The sequence below is a fragment of the Meleagris gallopavo genome, chromosome 7, assembly GCF_000146605.3.
Source record: "Meleagris gallopavo isolate NT-WF06-2002-E0010 breed Aviagen turkey brand Nicholas breeding stock chromosome 7, Turkey_5.1, whole genome shotgun sequence".
Taxonomy (NCBI): domain Eukaryota; kingdom Metazoa; phylum Chordata; class Aves; order Galliformes; family Phasianidae; genus Meleagris; species Meleagris gallopavo.
The window spans coordinates 13,183,862-13,201,700 of NC_015017.2; the positions used below are offsets into that span (position 1 = coordinate 13,183,862).

Genomic DNA, 17,839 nt, shown 5'->3' on the forward strand with positions numbered 1-17,839 from the left:
ACATCACACTTTTAAGTACACTTTTACAGTGTGAAAGCATTAAAGAATTCTGAAATGCCAACGTAATGTAGAACTAGTTAAACAGACTAGTGATATCTTAGCTAATTCCTGGTTTAAGTCACCAGTACTTTCCACAGAGAAAATGCAATGCTAAAATGCAACTGTTAAAGCTGTTAAACCTGAAAGAAGGGAAAAATCAATGAACCATCACAGCAAGACAATGAAACAGAAAAGGATTCAGGAATTGTGTTTCAGAGTAAGCCTAAATAACATACCTGCTGAACTATTTGCCATATCATACAGGTTGTATCTCTAGATCCAGAAATTAAATGAATTCCACAGTAATCTATCGCCAAGCAGGTCACAATATCTAGATGAAGGAGAAATAACAAGAATTTGATGTAGTTTAATTGTAATTTCACCACACTGTGATGGTGAGCATGCAGACTGTCCACAGTGTAGCCTCATTTACAGTCAACATGAAGCATTCTACCATGCTAGTGACTGATGAGGCTGTATCAACCAATGAAGCCATTATACAACCAGGTGCACTATTGTGACTTTATCATCTTTGTTCGCTAACAGTACTAGTCAAGTTTTATTTTGAAGCTACATTAAATTACTACAGCGACTAAAAAATCATACTAATCTATTTACATATAATCACAGTTCAGGTAATAATCTGTTCTTACACTGCCATTCTGTTACGATTGCTGCACCTGCCAGTTTAGGTGCATTGGTTTTAACTCTTTCAGAAATACAAACATCAAGATACAATACATAAAGCCTTCCATTTCACTATGTAAGGAGTTACTAACCCATGTGCCTGATGTGCTGTCCAATCAGCTTGCCTTTTGTAAGAGATGTCACTCTGATGCTATTGTCCCAGTGTCCTCCACTAAAGAGGAGTTTTGCATCATGAGATACTGCAAACAACTTAGAAGTGATCTCCAGTCCTGGTGCAAATGGACCACTCATATTGCGCTGTGTTCTGTAAGCAAATAATGAACAATTGAGAGTGAACTTGGTTCAAATCTTTTTTTAAAATTATTGTATCCTTAAAAAAAGAAATTCTGTAGAAGAAATCTATTGAAGAGGCTATAAATAAATAAATGATGAAATTCTGCCCCCTTGATATCCTCAGCAAAAGTGTCAATGCCAAGAGTGGAAACCAGATTAAATCATGCAATTTATAATTCTGTACAAATAACTAATTACCCTAGTAAATAATGTAATTTTAAAGTAAAAGAGGAATCTTTTCAAAAATCTGGGAAAAAAGACCATTTACACCTTCACTGTATTTTAAGACTGTATGAAGAGCATTCATCTCAAATTCCAAGATGATGTTTTATAATAAATAATTACAAAAATAGAAAGAGAAGTAGCTTTAAAAATGAAGAGTCATGAAATGTCACTTACAGGACTCTTTACTAGAAAGGCAATATTAAGCACTAGAAGATGCATACCTAGATAAAATTCAGCCAAAGAAAACAATACAGTCCATTTATTATCAAACAATTACTCTATTTTAGTACTATAGATGCATTCATCTGCATGTCTTCATCATTTGCTTACTTGGGATTTGTCACTGTAGTATCTTTGATGAATGTAAAATAGTTGGAGATGTTTTTATCATAAGGCAGCCAACCGTGGGTTCCAATAATGCAATTCAGACTTGCTGTTACCTGAAAAAGTTAGAAAAATTGATGAAACCCAGGGACTTTTTCCCTAGTATTGGAACTTAAATAAAATAAAAAAAAAGCAAAGCAGCACATTTTGTACCTATTTATTTTGACTGCTGGCACTCTCCAAGATTAATATTGACACACGCAACTTACCAATATCTCTGGGCTTCCCTGAGACATAAAGGAACGTGACTGATTCCTGGGGACAACAGCTTTGACAATGGGGACACCATCACTGATTCCCTAAGAGAAAAGATATAGTTTTGATTTGATTATACACAAGAGGTAAAGGTCAATTGTGAAATCTGTGAAGAGTTAAAATCTAAATCCTCTAATCAAAACTAGGCCTGTAAAGTACAGTTGGGATTGACACACATATACTCAAGTTCATACAGTTATACAGCATCACAAGCACCAGGGCATAAACCCTAGCTCTGTCCTATAACAGTGAGTTTGTTCACCAAACCTAGTGAATCCTCAGGTACCATCAGTGTTGTTCTTAGCTTTCATGATTTAGTTGTTAACTTAATACCCAAACAAGACTCAAATTCATGTCCATCAGATACAGATTTATGGGATTCAACTTCTATGAAACTAACTAAAAAGATACTGTTCATTTTATACAAATTGCACTTTAAAGGATTTTCTTCAAATAGGAAGCAAGTCTACTTTCATATGGCTTACGGCTTTTTGTTTCAAGTAGATCAGAAATCTCAGATCAAACTTAAAATATCTTCAAATAATGCATCTACCTCTATGAAGAATGACTTCAGTTCAGTGAGGTGTTGGAAGAGATTCAGAGTAGAAGTATCACTTCTAGTTAGTCTTTGTACTACCTCTTCTGCTGACAACCTCTGAGGGTGGGGTTCCTGGAAGACAAGATTTGAAGAAGCATCAAATTAGATACTTACCAAATTGTTCAAGTCATATGAGGCACTCAACTTCTTTCAGAAACAAAATGAACTTATTTTGAAAATGCTATGTTAAATTTCCTCACAATGACCCTTGGAAATGGTAATGTGGAAAACTTATTTTTCACAAGTTCTCTAACTCAGTTGAATTTAACCAAAGATTTGACTGAGAAGGAAAAGAGCATTACCTTCAACAGCTGACAGGGAGTTTGTCCAAAATTGTTTATCATCCCTTCTAAAGCTTTCCTTTCCTTCTCATCTGTTAGAGCATCCAAATCCACAGCCCCTGGATTGCAGCCAGAAAGAAGGGCAGATGAAAAAGAATAGAAATCAAACTGTTTATATAGAAAAGATTAGCAAAGAAACAATAGAAATTAATTGCAGTATCCCACAGGAAAGCCTCCAAACTATGCATTCATATAAAATACAACCTGAACACACCACTGTCTCTGTCAGTGTGTGAAAAGCAGATTTTTTTTACTTGTCAAATGGATTTAATGTACTTCATGCATGCAATGTGTTACACAAAAAAGCCACCTGAAATTCATCTTTGGTATTAATAAACTAATATTCATTCACAGTATTTTTTACTCAATTTGCATCAACTTCTAAGCCTTTCCTATGAATGCATTTAGGCATGTGAACAACAAACTGTATTCTGACAAATACAAGTTATGCTTTCACATTTCGTAATTCTCTTGCTTTACTATATGTTACTACATGGCACGAGCACAAATCAAGTGCTTCTAGCTAATACTGAAAACCCACAATTCTGATAACAATGACAGGAAAGTAAGTGGACTGCTTTGTACCTTCATAAGTACAATAATAGAACACATTGAGTGCTTCCACTGCAGCTGGTCCCCTCTGCTTATAGCCAAAAATCAGATCGATCCATTCATGAAGATGAGCAGAAACATACTCTGATTCCTAGAGGGAAAAAAACACTCAGTAATAAGAGTGTTGCTCCTTCTTGAAGTATTTACCGATTTCTGTGAAAGAAATTCCTAAAATAAGCATATGTACAAATTAAGTGTACACTAATGTATGGGGCAGAAGCATAGAATATGGAGTAAGCACGAACTGCCAGGTAAGAGGGAAATTTAATATGAAGCAACACGTCTAGACTATTGAAATGCAGATGTGAAAGGCAAGGAAAGCTGCTAGTTCTCTATAATTATTAAAATTCAAGCGGAAGCTTATCACCCAAAGTCATTTAATTCTGCATTATCTCCCCTAAGGAAGCAACACCCAAGTCATCAGCATCCTTAGGCTCTTTCCTTTTTTCATGCAAGCATTTTATTTACATGCACAAAGCTATCAAGTGAAAATTCTTTCCTTATAATTATTTCATGCATAACTACCATCTTACCAGAGCCTTCCTATGTTTATAAATGAAGTCTTCTGGGGAATGGGCCCACTTGGGGAGAACAACATCATTTACTGCTTCTTTGGATATTTGAAGCTGACCCAAGTTAAAGCCTAGTGAGAATTTTGAAGAATGTTAAGAGTTACTACAAAATACTTCCAAAATCTTGCTTTCTCAATAAAGGTTCAAAGGGTTCTAAAGAATGCAAGGGAAAATTGTTGAAAAATTCTTAACATAAAACTACAATAATTCTACCACAGACATAGGAGGCTAAGATCTACTCTGAATCTTTCAAATGTTAAGTGATATGGGATAATAGTTACACAAAGCATCTGAGTTAGAAAGCTGCAGTCTTAATCTTAAAAGAAGCATTAGTCATTTACACACGTATCAGAAAAACATACTTGCATTTGCTCTATTTTATCAGCACTGAAACTTCAAAACATTTCAATAAGATTACTTGTAAGTATGAACTAATAGGTTTAAGTTATTCTAGAACCAAGGGTTTCAAGTCTTAAATTCTACCAGCTTTCATAACAACAGCCCTAAATATTTAAATGACTTTTGAAAACATGACTTGAGTGTTGCAAATTTTAGTAACTTACAACTCTAATAACCATAGCTACAAGACCAAATTATCAGCAGCACAAACATGCAAATCTACTTTTAAACTGCCTAATAGGAAATAAAAAGTTCCCCTGGGCAAGAAATTTGAAGAAGAAATATCTAGTAGTCTCACACATCAGAATGCAGGACATTCTTCTTCTAATCAACTTTATATATGACTGAAATAGTTTGTTTTCCCTCCCCTTTCTCTTCTTCTCATACATTTTGAAATTTTATATGGCTCTAAGATCAACTGACTTCACATGATATTGTTAGATAACAGTAACAAGAAGAAAATACACACATTGCCTGGAACAAATAACGGATGCAAAGTTTTAGGATGTCCAAGCCATCACTCAACAAATCTAGTACAACAAATACTAATTAATCTTTATTAACTTCTGCTATTTGATCTCTTTTTTTCTATTAACTTTTTTTTAAATACTCAAATGAGCATCTTTGTTCTTCTGTTAACCAAACAAGAATAGTTTTAGCCATCCTTAATCTCTCACTCTGAGTTTTAAACAACACTTAGACTACTGCTCAATGTAACTGGTCTCACTGAACAGTTTTGAAGTCAGCATCATGAATTAATTTGCTCAAGTATATTATTAGGCTTAAAGATGAAATACACCACAGTATTCATAAATGGTTGGAACAGTTCTTCTTAGAAGAGAAGTGCTCTATGCAGAGTATTCTGAGCAGTCTATTTACCATTTTGGTTTTCCAGGAATTCTGGGAAGTAGAAAAATTCTGGAATAAGTTCCTTAACATCATTGGGATTATCCATGAGTGCTTGCCAGGTAGCAGGAATAGAATGGAACTGTCGATCAGCACAATCAAACCTGGGGAACAGAGAACTCGTATCAGATTGATTACTCCCTTGGTAAAAATGACATGAAAGAAAAAGTTGGTGTTTCTTTGCTCACAATGTACCTGCCACTTTGAAGCTGGATATGAAGAGTTGTGAAAGGTTCTACCCGAATGAGGTAATGCATGACACCAGCAGCGTTTGAGTAGTGTGTCCCATAGTGAAATTTGTCAATCACTCCAAGGGGATCCTCAAAATTATCATATCTTTAAAAACAAAAGACAGCAACAAAAAATTTCCATAAATATAACTAAGCACTGCAGCTGATATACACACAGATTATACTTGTCGGAGGGAAGGACTCAAAAGAAGTTATCACAGTAATTTCTGAAAGAAAATTACATCCAGTTCTATTAAACATGAGAAAGCAAATTCTGGCTCAGAAAGTCCTTAAGCAGAAGGAACTTTGATATGATGGATCGCCCTTTGCATACCTGTTCTTTATACCCTTCCCTATGCATTTGTTATAATATATCAGAAACTGGCAAGACTGGCCCTGTTTAGCATGAATTCATACAAGAGAGAAAAAAGTAAACACATGAATAAGCTGGATATTACTGAAAGAATTTGTTTCCTGCAAGACTGAAAATATCAGTTTGTGTGTGACCATTTCAAGATGTAGAGATGCCAATTTTCCTCTTCTACTGACAAACTCACTCTACAGTACTATGCCACCATCCACTTGATATATTCCTCTGCATCACAAAGCTAGTAAGCAAAATTACAGTTGAGTACTGCTAGAGAATCAGTTTCATTATAGTCAGGGATAGACCCCAATCAAAGCAAATTCCCCATGTTCCAATTTTTATGAAGAAAAATGGTTTTGCAGGAAGCCTGACAAGTGCCATCTGGTATGATAGCACTCACTCCTCACACTAGCAAAAAGGAAGGATAGATACTGATATGTAGGTGTAAATACTTGTCATTCCCACATAGAAAGGAACTGCTGGAAGCAATTGAGTAACATTTTATTTCAAAGATAACCTACATGTAAAAAAAAACAAACAAACCAGGAAGCACAGATCTAGCTCCTCATCAGCATGATTTCACATTCTGTACCTTGAAACAGATACAAAACACAGCATCTCTCTTCAAACTACTAGACTGAATCTCTCTACAGACCTTTTCATCTCCCCAGAGTAAATCTCAATTTACAACAGTTCTGTCCTTTCAGTGCTGCATGAGCTAACCCATCTGAATAGCGTAGAAACAAACAACTGTCAAAACCTTTGAAAAAGCATCTAGGATGTTAAATTGTTAGATTTTCAAAATTTCAGTGTCACTATTGTATTTTTAAATACATTATTATCATAGAGTCTCAAATGACAGAGAAATAACTAAGTGCTCAAATACATACTTTTCTTTCACAGCCTTAGCATTCTTTTCATTTACCACTCCAATGGGTTTGGATAGATCCCTAAAGACTGCTGGATTATTCAGATCCAGTTCATCAGATGTATAATCTCGTAAAATCCAGGGGAACTGAAAAAAAGTAATGAAATCAAACAGATTAAATCCATCTTTAAAAAACAGAAAAAATACAAAAACTTCTCAGCAAAAACTTAATAATTACCACAGGATATTGAGCAAGATCATTGTAAGTTCGTCCTGCCATTGTGTTCAGCTGAATAAGGTAGTCAAAGTTGGATATTTCTCTATTCACCCATTTCTGAAGGACAAAATAAAGAACATGGAAGCAAGTTACACATCAGTATTTCCTCTCTGCTGGAGAGTACTATCAGCAAGTAAAAAGCACTAGACTATGAGCATGGTATGAATGTTCAAATTTCATTTCTCAAAGTCACTGTTATTTCCCATTTGATTTGATGATTATACTACATTGTACAGAGTTGGTACATTTCACTGAAATGCATTGATTGTGCTGTATTTCATTGAAATCATGTCCTTGGTTGATACCAGTACTGTTTTAAAATGCAACACAGCAGACAGCTAGCAGCCTTAGAGCAAAAACAGGAAGCAAAATAGGAATGAAACAAAGAATACAGGAGAACAGATATTGAAAAAACTGGGAACTGAACTTTGAAATCCATTAGAGATCAAAGGTCAGAACTTCGAAATTTTTCTCCCATTGGTTAATGATAGAATATATAAACGCATGTTGTCCTTCCTCCATTATTCTAGTTTAAACCAATCAACCAACAGAGCTGTGATAAGAAGGATTAAATAGCTTTGTGTAGTAATATGGAAACATTTCACTACAGAATATACAGATATACTACATAAATATACAAAAATGATACTTTATGTCCTTGGGAAAAAATTAAAAATCAAGTACTCCCAATATTTTTAAAATTCTTATGTAAGAACTGCCTTCCCCTCCATCATTCCCTCAGAGAGGACTAAGATTGTAGGATAACAAGATAGAAAAATCAATTAACTGTATTTAGAGAAGTCATCCATGTTTAGGGTAATATCAATATGTCCATATTTTACTTTTACAAGTAAAAAACCAATTCCCTTAAAACCATACTTCCTGCTCAATCTTCATACATGCTTTGTTGAAAGCCTCGTCCTGAAAAGACGGCAGGGAACATAATTTGCTCATGTACTGAGAGAAGACTGAGAATATACGTAAAAGACCACAGACCAAAAGCAAATCTACTACATGTTCTCTACTCTTGTTGGATAATTTGTAATAATCACATCAGCACCAGACTATTTACGTGGCATAAACCCAGTAACTGTGAACACAAAAGACTGCGATTCTAAAAAAATACGCATGTGGAAGTTTAGACATCAGACTGGCAGTAGAGAAGTTGGCAGTTGCCATCTGAAAATGTTAAATAAAAATCAGTACTCAGGGACATATAGAACTCCTTCAAGAAGCCAGATAATACCATTTATGCTGAAGTTTCATACCTGCATTAAACCTGAAGCTTTAAAGAGCTCCTGAGGAGATCGGGTCCCAGAAATATTTGGAGAACGCAGTGACAATATTCGACTGTATACTTTGTTTCTTACCTGTTCAAAAACAGCATAAAAATATATATTTTAGACATTGAAGCTGACAAGTACACAATTTCACTGTTAGTTACAGTGCAAAGCAAATGGAACATGGTTACACTTTAAACATTTGCCTCTTGGTGTATAAGCCTTTGGACACATGGATAAGATATCCTTCAGTTTCAGGATATACATCGTGAAGTGACTTTTGTTTTGATGCTACAGTAAAAAAAAATTCCACTAAGTAGTCCTCTAGGAAGGCTGCTGTTCAAATTAACTTTCACTATTTTTCTTACAAAACTAACACAAAGATTAATTTACTTAAGATATGTTTTTCAGCTGTTATTCTTTACTTGACTGTTATGTAACTTTGCTTAAGTCCTGATATTCATCTTAGTTCCACATTCAGTGGATCATTTACATTAATGCAGGAGAAAAATATAAGTTCATTAATCGTAAACCACAGAACACAATATTATTTCTAACTTTGTGATTTAAGAAGTCTCTTTTATTAGTAATTAATTTACTTAGAATATTTTTTAAGAGTGCAAGAATCACAGAATCGTAGGGGTTGGCAGGGACCTCCAGAGATCACTGAGTCCAACCCCCCCGCCAAAGCAGGTTCAAGACATTCAGATTACTACTGATGTAACTTTAGTTGAATTACAGCTCTGTATCACTAAAAAGAGACAGGAAAAGTCTTGTTTTATTTATCTTTACTCAGTTTTTAGATGTCAGACTGAGTTTTTTGGAGGCTGCAATTTATCTTCCTATAGTCTTTAAGCCTAGTAAATAATTCACCATTAGTGTGCCGGTTTCATGAAAGACACCAGATACAGATAAGGTCAGTGAACTAAAACTTGACACTTGTACTAATAACAGTAAACAAGAAAATTTGGCAAACACATACCTCCTTATTGAAGTTGATGAAGTAGTTAGTTTGATCCGTAAGGAAGATCTCCAAAGCTGACCTCCTCAGGTTGTACCGACGCAGATGTATCTCTCGAATTTGAGAAAGGTGCCATTTGAAATCAAAACCAACCCCTAGGAAGAGCACTTTGATTACTGATTTGGAATCAAAATCTTTTCAAAAACTTTCCTTACTCAAATAATGCAGTATCAAACACCCTACAGTCAACCATAAAAAGCATTTTTTATACATGGCTTGGTGAAACATTTTGCTTAGAAGCATTACTAGCCTCATCTGCTCTACTAAAAGAGAAAAAAAAAAAGATAGGAAATAACTGATAGGATGAAGAATTTGGTTTTGCTTTCTGATCAAAATACATATGAATGTATTTTATTGATGAAAAATATGAACTGAAACATCTTTGCTATCTTAATCAGGCTCAAATAGAAGCTTCTCTGTGTAGACTTCCCGAAAGGTTAATACCTTGATCTATACTTTCTCAAATTCTACCAACAACAGTCAAACATTTCAATTTACTGTTTTCATGCTTAACCATGCACATTTAAGTTCCTTAAGTAACAAAAAAAAAAAGCCATTAATTTTTACATACTGTTACTTAATCATTACTTCCTACTACTTAAAACTACAACTTACTGCTCTTAATCAGCACGTAAGTGAAACATGTCACGTAGAACAGAAGTGCAGTTTAAGAAATAAATTAGAGGAAATAACATTATGCTCATTAGCAACATTGTCAGCAAATAAGTGATTATTTTTATAGAAATAATTGACATATGAGCTCAGTTTGTGTAGTTTCAGATTATTTACTCTAATTGGATTGGTCAGAGGCTGACCTCCAGGAACAATATTAAGTACAGATCCACACCCTACCTTTTTACAATTCGTTTGGTGCCAAATCTCTACTAAAAACAGAATGCTGAATTGCACTGAAAATAAGAAGCCATTGATCATGCTCACCCTCCTCTTTTTCGATGCTACCATCAAAGAAATATAGGTGCTGGGTAGTGACCTCCAGTCTGCCAGGTATCACATCAATTATAGTAATGAGTTCACAGTTTTCAGACAATATTAGTTTTTCTTTCTGACTCTGTTCATCCTTCTCATCCCTACCAAAAAAAGCACTAGGTGTTAGGAGTTGGGTAGGTTATACAGTTGCTTAGATATTTGGTAGAAGTACAGCTTAGAAAAGAATCAAATTTGAAAGACAAAAAGTTTCACACCATGCAAGATTATATGAAACCACTTCCATTAGCATTAAAGTGTCTAGTAGTCTGGTCTGAAACATTCTTAACACTGTTTTTTGGGCTCGCTATTTCAGTTTCAGGCACAATGAACTTGACTTCCTCTGAAGTACAAAAACCAACAGGTTGCATTTCTTTCGTATTGAAGGTGCTTGAGTGATCTGGCCTGAAGCTAATTCCTGGTTCCTGTTAATAAAGTGAACTTCAGACATATTTGTAGCAGTGGTTGATCCTAAGTCTACAGGGATGCTTTCAAAAGTTACTGAATGTTTGCTTGCGAAGTACAAGAGAATTCATCAGTATCACTCAAAAACACACCTGCACCTCTTCTAGGCTTCAACAGCATAGACACATAGGCACATGCACAGTAGCCAGAGTGAATGGAATCAAGCGTTTACCATCTCTACCTCCTTGATCCCCACCTCTCTTTTAAGAAAAAATAGAGAGGAAGAGTCTCCTAAAGTTCATAAAGGAAGCATAGCTGGTCTTCTCCCCTGAATGAGACTATTAGATTACACTAGTTAGATTATTTATGCTATGCAGCTGACAGCCTGAACAGCTCTGGCATCCCTGGACAAGAGCTGGTTCCAAACTGGTCCACACTCTCACAGGTTAGACCATCTCCTGAGAACAAATGCACAGTGGGAAGCCTCAACAATCCTGCAGCCTCAGACCAACTGGGAGCAGCAAATCACTCATGTATCCTCACAAATGCTTTCTCTGTACTTAATACACTCAGACTTCCTTGTCCCTGGTGCTTTTTATGCATCATTGTTTATAATGAGAAATCTAACAGCAGCTTTTCTGCTACACAAATTACTACAAAACCCTGGATTGGACTATTAAGGACAGACAAACAAGGAGGAAAGTTTTGCATGCTAATCAATTCTTGAAGTTGATTCCCTACTCCTTCCCACATACAAATTACATAAATGAATTTCAGCAGTTCATTGCTGTTGCACTTACATATTGGAACTGGCTGCTGTGTCTTCTTCTGGCAGTTCAAGCACATCATCTTCCAAGTCACTCACTTTTACCTGCTTCACCACCTCCAGAAGCAGAGACTCACTAGAGGGTTGTGTCTGGTACACACCTATTGTAACAGGTATAACAGCTCAGAAAATTTTTTGCTAATCCATTTTTAGAAAGCTAAACTACTGAGTGGACCTTCTACTGTTGAATGCTATCTTTAATCAAGAAGCAACTTCAGAGTCTTTCAATACTCTAGAGGGCAAGCAGAACATTTTAAAAATGCTCCATGAATTACATTCAAGTATATGTCAAGTCAATTGCTAACAGTACAATTCAGAAAATAATGAAATTTGACCGGTATTCACAATACATCAAAAAGATTAAGGAACATTACAGCGAGAGCACTACAGCACTAGAACAGGCTGCCCAGAGATGCAGTAGATGTTCCAACCCTGGAGACTTTCAAGGCAAGGCTGGATCAGGCCCTGGACAGCCTCATCTAATTATAGGTGTCCCTCTTCATTGCAGGGGAGTTGGACTGGATGACCTTTAACGTTCCCTTCCAACTCTAAGGATTCTACCATCCTATCTATGTATATAAGTTACCTATACATACAGAAAAATAAAATTTACATAACTATATGAGGGAGACAGAAAAACCTTAAAAACTGTATTCTAATGCAGACATCTCCATTAAGATATTCTGTAGTGTTTTGCCAGATGCTCTTACAGCATGCAGGTTTTATAGAAATGCACCTTGGTGGGTTTTTCTTGTTGTTGTTTTTAGTTAATCTGGGTTTACAGGATCCAAGAAAGATATGCAGCTGCGTATTATAAAACAAAGGAGCTCTTGAACTACTTTTTCTCCAAAAATGCACACTTCAATAAACAAGAGGAAATTCTTGTTTCCATCTGGAAAAAAAGTTGCTTCAGATCAAAGCATCACTCCTATGTTAAACATTATTACCGTAGAGGGAATAACAAAAAATATGATTTAACTATCTGTAGCACACTGATTGTTAAAAACAGAGACATATCAGAGAAAGTCACCAAATCCAAATAAGCTATTAAGTATAACAACATTACCTAAATTATCTCTCAGGTCACTAGCATCCTGATGAGAGTTGAAGTTGTAATTCTGCACTAGTTTTAGTCTCATACGTGAAAAATTTTCAACATTTGAAAGTTTCCAGTGAACAGGATGCTGTTTCCTGAGAAAACAAGAACATTCCTATAAATAGTTAAAAGAAGGTAACCTATGAGCAAAATGATTACAAAGAAATACATACTTTAAAAAAATCCTCAAGGCACCTACACATTAGTAGACTGCAAAACATAAAAGCTATAAATTGCATTTCAATAGTACATCATATTGTAGCTCTGATCATCCTAAAACATTTTGCATGCAGCATTCATTTTCAACTGAAATACAGCAAATTGTTTACACTAGAAGATCCAGAAAGTCTTGAGTCAGAATTCACCCACAAGTTAGGGCAGGCAAAATGTAGCATTTTAAATTGACATTAGCTTCATGCATAAAAACTAATTATTATTTTTAAAGACTATTTTCTCCATCCAAAGGAACCATTGATGAGTAGAATATCTCAAGAGAGTTGTTTTGGTTATTTTTTCTGTCGTGTTTTTTAAGAGTAATGTTGATAATAAATTCGCATTTGTCACTCCACGTAACCAGCTCAGCAGCACAGTTCAAACTTCATATGTTTATAATTGAAATGCAGAAATCAATAAGGATACATTCAATATTAAATTCACATCTCAAGAATGGCTATCCAAGTCAATTTGACAAGATTCTAGCCATATGAAGTAAGTAAGCTAATCACACAAACAAATTCCTTTTAAGCATCACATCCTGTTTGATTCAAGAAATTCACTTACATTTCAGACCAAGGACCACGTTCAGAGAGCAAGTAAAGTTGGGCTGCTCTCCACTGCCTCAGAGTAGCTGTGTGTTGACTATTAAGTTGCTTTAGCATACTGTTGTACCGCAGGTTTTCCTGTCGAGCCTTTCTGCTGAACGGTTCCACAAAATGCTCCTGAAAGACCATTAAAAATAAATCTAGCACTGAAAGAATGGTTTTGTAACTTGCAAGAATTCTTACAAATGACAAATATACTGAAGTGGTTTAGCAGTAGACATTTCTGAAAATGTAAGGCATTGCTTACAAGAGATTTTTGAAGACTTAATAATGTTGTAGTTTAACAGTTAAGTCTAATGCTTGAACAGAGTCTGAACCTTACACAGAAAGGTCAGCTCAGAAACAGTTTTTCCACACAATAAATGGGACCTGCTAACTGTTCTAAAATGTTCCCTACGGTGGAGAGAATTTTAAATGCTAACTCATATCATAATGGAGGTTTTAACAATTCAGGTTTTAATAATTCAAAACATACATCAAAGCAAAATCAAAAAAGCAGCTTATAGCTAAGGATAATCCCAGGTTGCTGTACTATGGAAGAAGATCTGTCCTGAAATAATTCTGCTTACAGATAAGACTCTTAAAAAATAACAGAATTAAATCTTCTACACGTACATATAGTCAGACTGCTCAGAAAAATCTTCAACAGTACCAACATGCCTGCAGTAACTTGAATTGCGTTATCTTGGAATTCAATTTCTCCATTTTATGGAACATTAATCCTGAGACATAAGCTACTGAAAACCTTACCTGAAATTTCAGCTTGCTTTCTCCTCTCTCCCGATCTCGCTTGTGCATATTCACCATAAATGCTTCATAACAATCCTTCCAATAAACTGCCATCTGCTCATGACCATGTCTGAATGAGTTTTCTTCATACTGCTTCATATTTGGAATAATCTGTTCCCATCAAAACAAAGTGCATATGATTTCTAAATATGAATTCCTCTGGTCTAATGATGAAAACAAGCATGAGTGACACCAAAAGAGTTAACTACTTACATATTTATCAATATAAACCTTCCATTCATCAGATCGGCAATATTCTTGGAAGTCCTCAAAGAAAGAGGGGCTGCCATTGGTAGAAGGCAATGAAGGGAGATGCAGATTCATGAAGAGAAGTTCATAAATTTTGGATACCAGCGTCCGAACAAGTGGAATCAAAAATGAGTATGTTTCTGTCTTCTCTTCAATTGACCTACTTAAGATGCCTTCCAGCTTCCCCAACAGGTAGCATGCTTCAGGTTGACTCTCTATTACTTTGGTCTGAAGAAGGGTGTTCAGTTTTGCTGCTGCCATAGCACAGACCTACACAGAAAAACAACGAAGTGAGTGCAATTCAAAATAGTAATTTGGAGCACTTATCTTTTAGCACAGAAGTAGTTTGTATCTCAGGTAGCCTGAGGGCACACAGCATCACATACAGGCACCGATCACTTAATTCAACCTGCGTCAGTTGCAACCTCAGTCACATAACTGCATTAACATAAGTATGTGCCTAAACAAATAAGTCTGGGTTTTCTGAAGGGTTCATTATTCCAAACACAGCTCTGCTAACTTTATACCAATTGTCCATTCAGCCTAGCAGTCCAGATTCACATGCACTGTATCTATGCAAACCTGAAACCACTAACAAATTTTATGGTAGAAATGAAAAGTTGCAATCAGGACTGCTATCTTACTGCTACTAAAAGCTACATAACCTCCATGTTCAAAAACAGCTTGTTCTCTACCTCATTCACATATTCAAGATATGCACATTGACAGGACCACAGAGTAGGTTTGCAAATGTTTTACTGGGGCTTACCATTTTCATCTAAAAGGATAAGACTGCATTACTCTTCTCACTGGTACGAGCAGCTCCTCCAGAACCAAAACAGTTACACCAAATATGCACTTAAAATATATTGGAATTTGCAACAAACCTGTAAGTTGTCTTGTGCAATGAATCCAAGGAGCAACTGGACTTGCACCTGTGAAAACCAGGCTGCTTCTGGGCCAGCAGAGTACCAGACTGACAGGCTATCCATAAGAGTTACTAACTCCTCCAATAGCTGTCGTAAAAGCAGAAGATTTGTGTAAAACATCAGAAATAAACAGTAACTATTCCACTTGGAGATGCAATCATTTCAAAGAGCTGTAGAATTCACACCTCTAACTTACCCAAAGCCATAATATCATCCTAAAAGATTGTAGTTAAACCAGTAATCTGAAAAAAACTGACTGCAAAAAACAACTAGCCTAGTACGTTTAGTCAAGTATCTCCCAAATAAAGCCAAAACCAACATATAATATATACGTCTATCTTCTTTCTGTAACTCACACCAGGAAACGTCAGCTCCTTAAAAAAAAGCTATAGATTCCCAGAACAGGATTACTGCAATTGAAAAGACATTCTTATCAATTGTACAGCCATTACACCAACAAGCAATTTCTATTTCAGTATCTATGGGTTTTCATTTAATTCTTTTACTTCGCGTTTTACGTGATGTGAGAGTAATGCCAATATAATTCATCAGCAACAGTTATATGTATGGTGCCTTGAGAAGTAAAGCAAGGCTTCATCAATGAATATTGAATTTGATGAGAAGTTTGAAGCTTCATAACTATCAATACCTTAGACTAGGAGGTCTTCCTGAATCTCTCCTAACATAGAAGTACTTGCAAAACCTCACTACGAAATGAAGCTATTCATAAGGTAATGGCCCATTTTACCACCAAGACATTTACTCAAAAATAACGTGCCTTGGTGTATTCCCTAAAAAATTTCTAAAATATAGAATTACTCTGTTAAGCCCCAGACCCACATGAATGCTTCTGTAGCAAGCTGAAATCTCGCCTGCTTAAAATATTACAGTGCTTTAAATTCTTCCTAGGCACAGTGGAAGACAATTTACAGAAGTAGTTATTTTCAATTCAGAGATGGCAATAAGCACAACCCCCATTGCTCTAAAGTTCATTTCTCATTTCTAATTAGATTTCACAAAGCTAGACCATAACAAGAAGCAAAATCTTTACCTGGAGTAGATTTAAAAAAAAAAAAACAACAATGAAGGAAAGCTTTACAACTTATGTTTGTTCACAAGCTTGTGGTATGGAGAACAGCTTAGCAATTATTCCATTAAAGACTTAACATTACTTTTTTTTTCCACAACAAATAACTCATATCCCCCAAAAATGGAAAAGCAAGGACAACTCAGCACAAGAGGAAAGACTATTGTTGAAGTTACATAATTACTTGAAGAAAACAAGAAACAGACAGAAAACAGATTGTTTCTCTATCTTACTACTTTACTGTGATCTCTAGCCATTTCCTCCCTCAGGGCTCATGTTTCTGACTCCCTGCATATGTAAAACTGAGCTACTTATGAATGTGTGCCCAATATTCCCTGTTGTAAGCTTTCAGGATTTTCTCATTAAGGAACAATCTAATACATTTCACTATGAATCCCTACTCTCTAACACCTAGTTTAAAAACAAACACCTAGAGGAGATGACATTATCCAAGTTGACAACTTTTCATTATTTCTGCCCACAAAATTTCCATTATGCAGTTACTGTACCTTTTCTGTCCATAAATTTGAGTTAACAAGTCCTTCTGCCTGCAGGAAATCTTGTACAATTAGCAAGAGCCGGAAAGCATTTTCAGTGTGTGTAGGGAGAGCTTTAGAATCTCTGTTATCAGTGACTGACCATTCTAACATCTTTTCCAACAAGCTGCATGTAAAACAAAATCCCAAAGTAATTACTACATGTTACAGCTGTAAGTGGCTTTAAAAAAATCCTATTAAGTATTTAATTGAATCTCTCACAGCGATAACTGCTGTGCTCTCAATAAGACAGTGATGTAAAAAAGATTTTAAAAGGCACATGAAACTTGGAACACAGCTTTTCAAAACCTTAAAACCATATTACACTACCTAATAGGTAGTAAAATATACTGATAGTACATGAAGATAGAGTTAAGAAAATTGTATCTTGAGGGTAAACATCCACCCTTCTTAGCCTTGCTAAAGCCCGCTTACTTTTTCCCTTTTTCATCAAAAAAAGGATAGAATTTGCCCATGAGCAGTACACTCACTTGAGTTTTATTTCATCAGAAGGTCGCAGCAACTCGTTAGATATTCCCAGTTTGGTCAGTGCAGAAAACACCTGTCCTCTCTCTATCCAAGCCTCATCATCAGATCTTTCAATGCCTTTCCACATTATGCACAGCAGGATGTCTGTAAGTAACTGTATCAGTTCATTATCACCCCCCTGCAAGAGAAAAGTAATATTTACAGCCTTTCAACTCCTATAAATCCTTCACAAAGTTTCTCCCTCATCATAGTCTCTCTATGCTTTCCACGTTT

General features: G+C 35.6%; 1 protein-coding gene across 1 annotated transcript in view; it reads right to left on the minus strand.

Annotated features, from left to right (window-relative positions):
- Nucleotides 1-17,839, minus strand: part of NBEAL1 (neurobeachin like 1) — a 79,592-nt gene that overhangs the window by 11,845 nt on the left and 49,908 nt on the right. Inside the window, exons 27-49 of the mRNA XM_010713584.3 lie at nt 17,569-17,744; nt 17,051-17,204; nt 15,413-15,541; nt 14,490-14,795; nt 14,238-14,387; nt 13,447-13,604; nt 12,637-12,761; nt 11,545-11,671; nt 10,295-10,443; nt 9,317-9,450; nt 8,323-8,424; nt 7,016-7,111; nt 6,800-6,924; nt 5,508-5,648; nt 5,286-5,416; nt 3,969-4,078; nt 3,409-3,526; nt 2,785-2,882; nt 2,438-2,554; nt 1,839-1,928; nt 1,576-1,685; nt 819-991; nt 276-370 (exon numbers count right to left, since the gene is read on the minus strand). Coding sequence (XP_010711886.1) covers nt 276-370; nt 819-991; nt 1,576-1,685; nt 1,839-1,928; nt 2,438-2,554; nt 2,785-2,882; nt 3,409-3,526; nt 3,969-4,078; nt 5,286-5,416; nt 5,508-5,648; nt 6,800-6,924; nt 7,016-7,111; nt 8,323-8,424; nt 9,317-9,450; nt 10,295-10,443; nt 11,545-11,671; nt 12,637-12,761; nt 13,447-13,604; nt 14,238-14,387; nt 14,490-14,795; nt 15,413-15,541; nt 17,051-17,204; nt 17,569-17,744 — 3,114 coding nt within the window. The remainder of the gene's footprint in view (nt 1-275; nt 371-818; nt 992-1,575; nt 1,686-1,838; nt 1,929-2,437; nt 2,555-2,784; nt 2,883-3,408; nt 3,527-3,968; nt 4,079-5,285; nt 5,417-5,507; nt 5,649-6,799; nt 6,925-7,015; nt 7,112-8,322; nt 8,425-9,316; nt 9,451-10,294; nt 10,444-11,544; nt 11,672-12,636; nt 12,762-13,446; nt 13,605-14,237; nt 14,388-14,489; nt 14,796-15,412; nt 15,542-17,050; nt 17,205-17,568; nt 17,745-17,839) is intronic.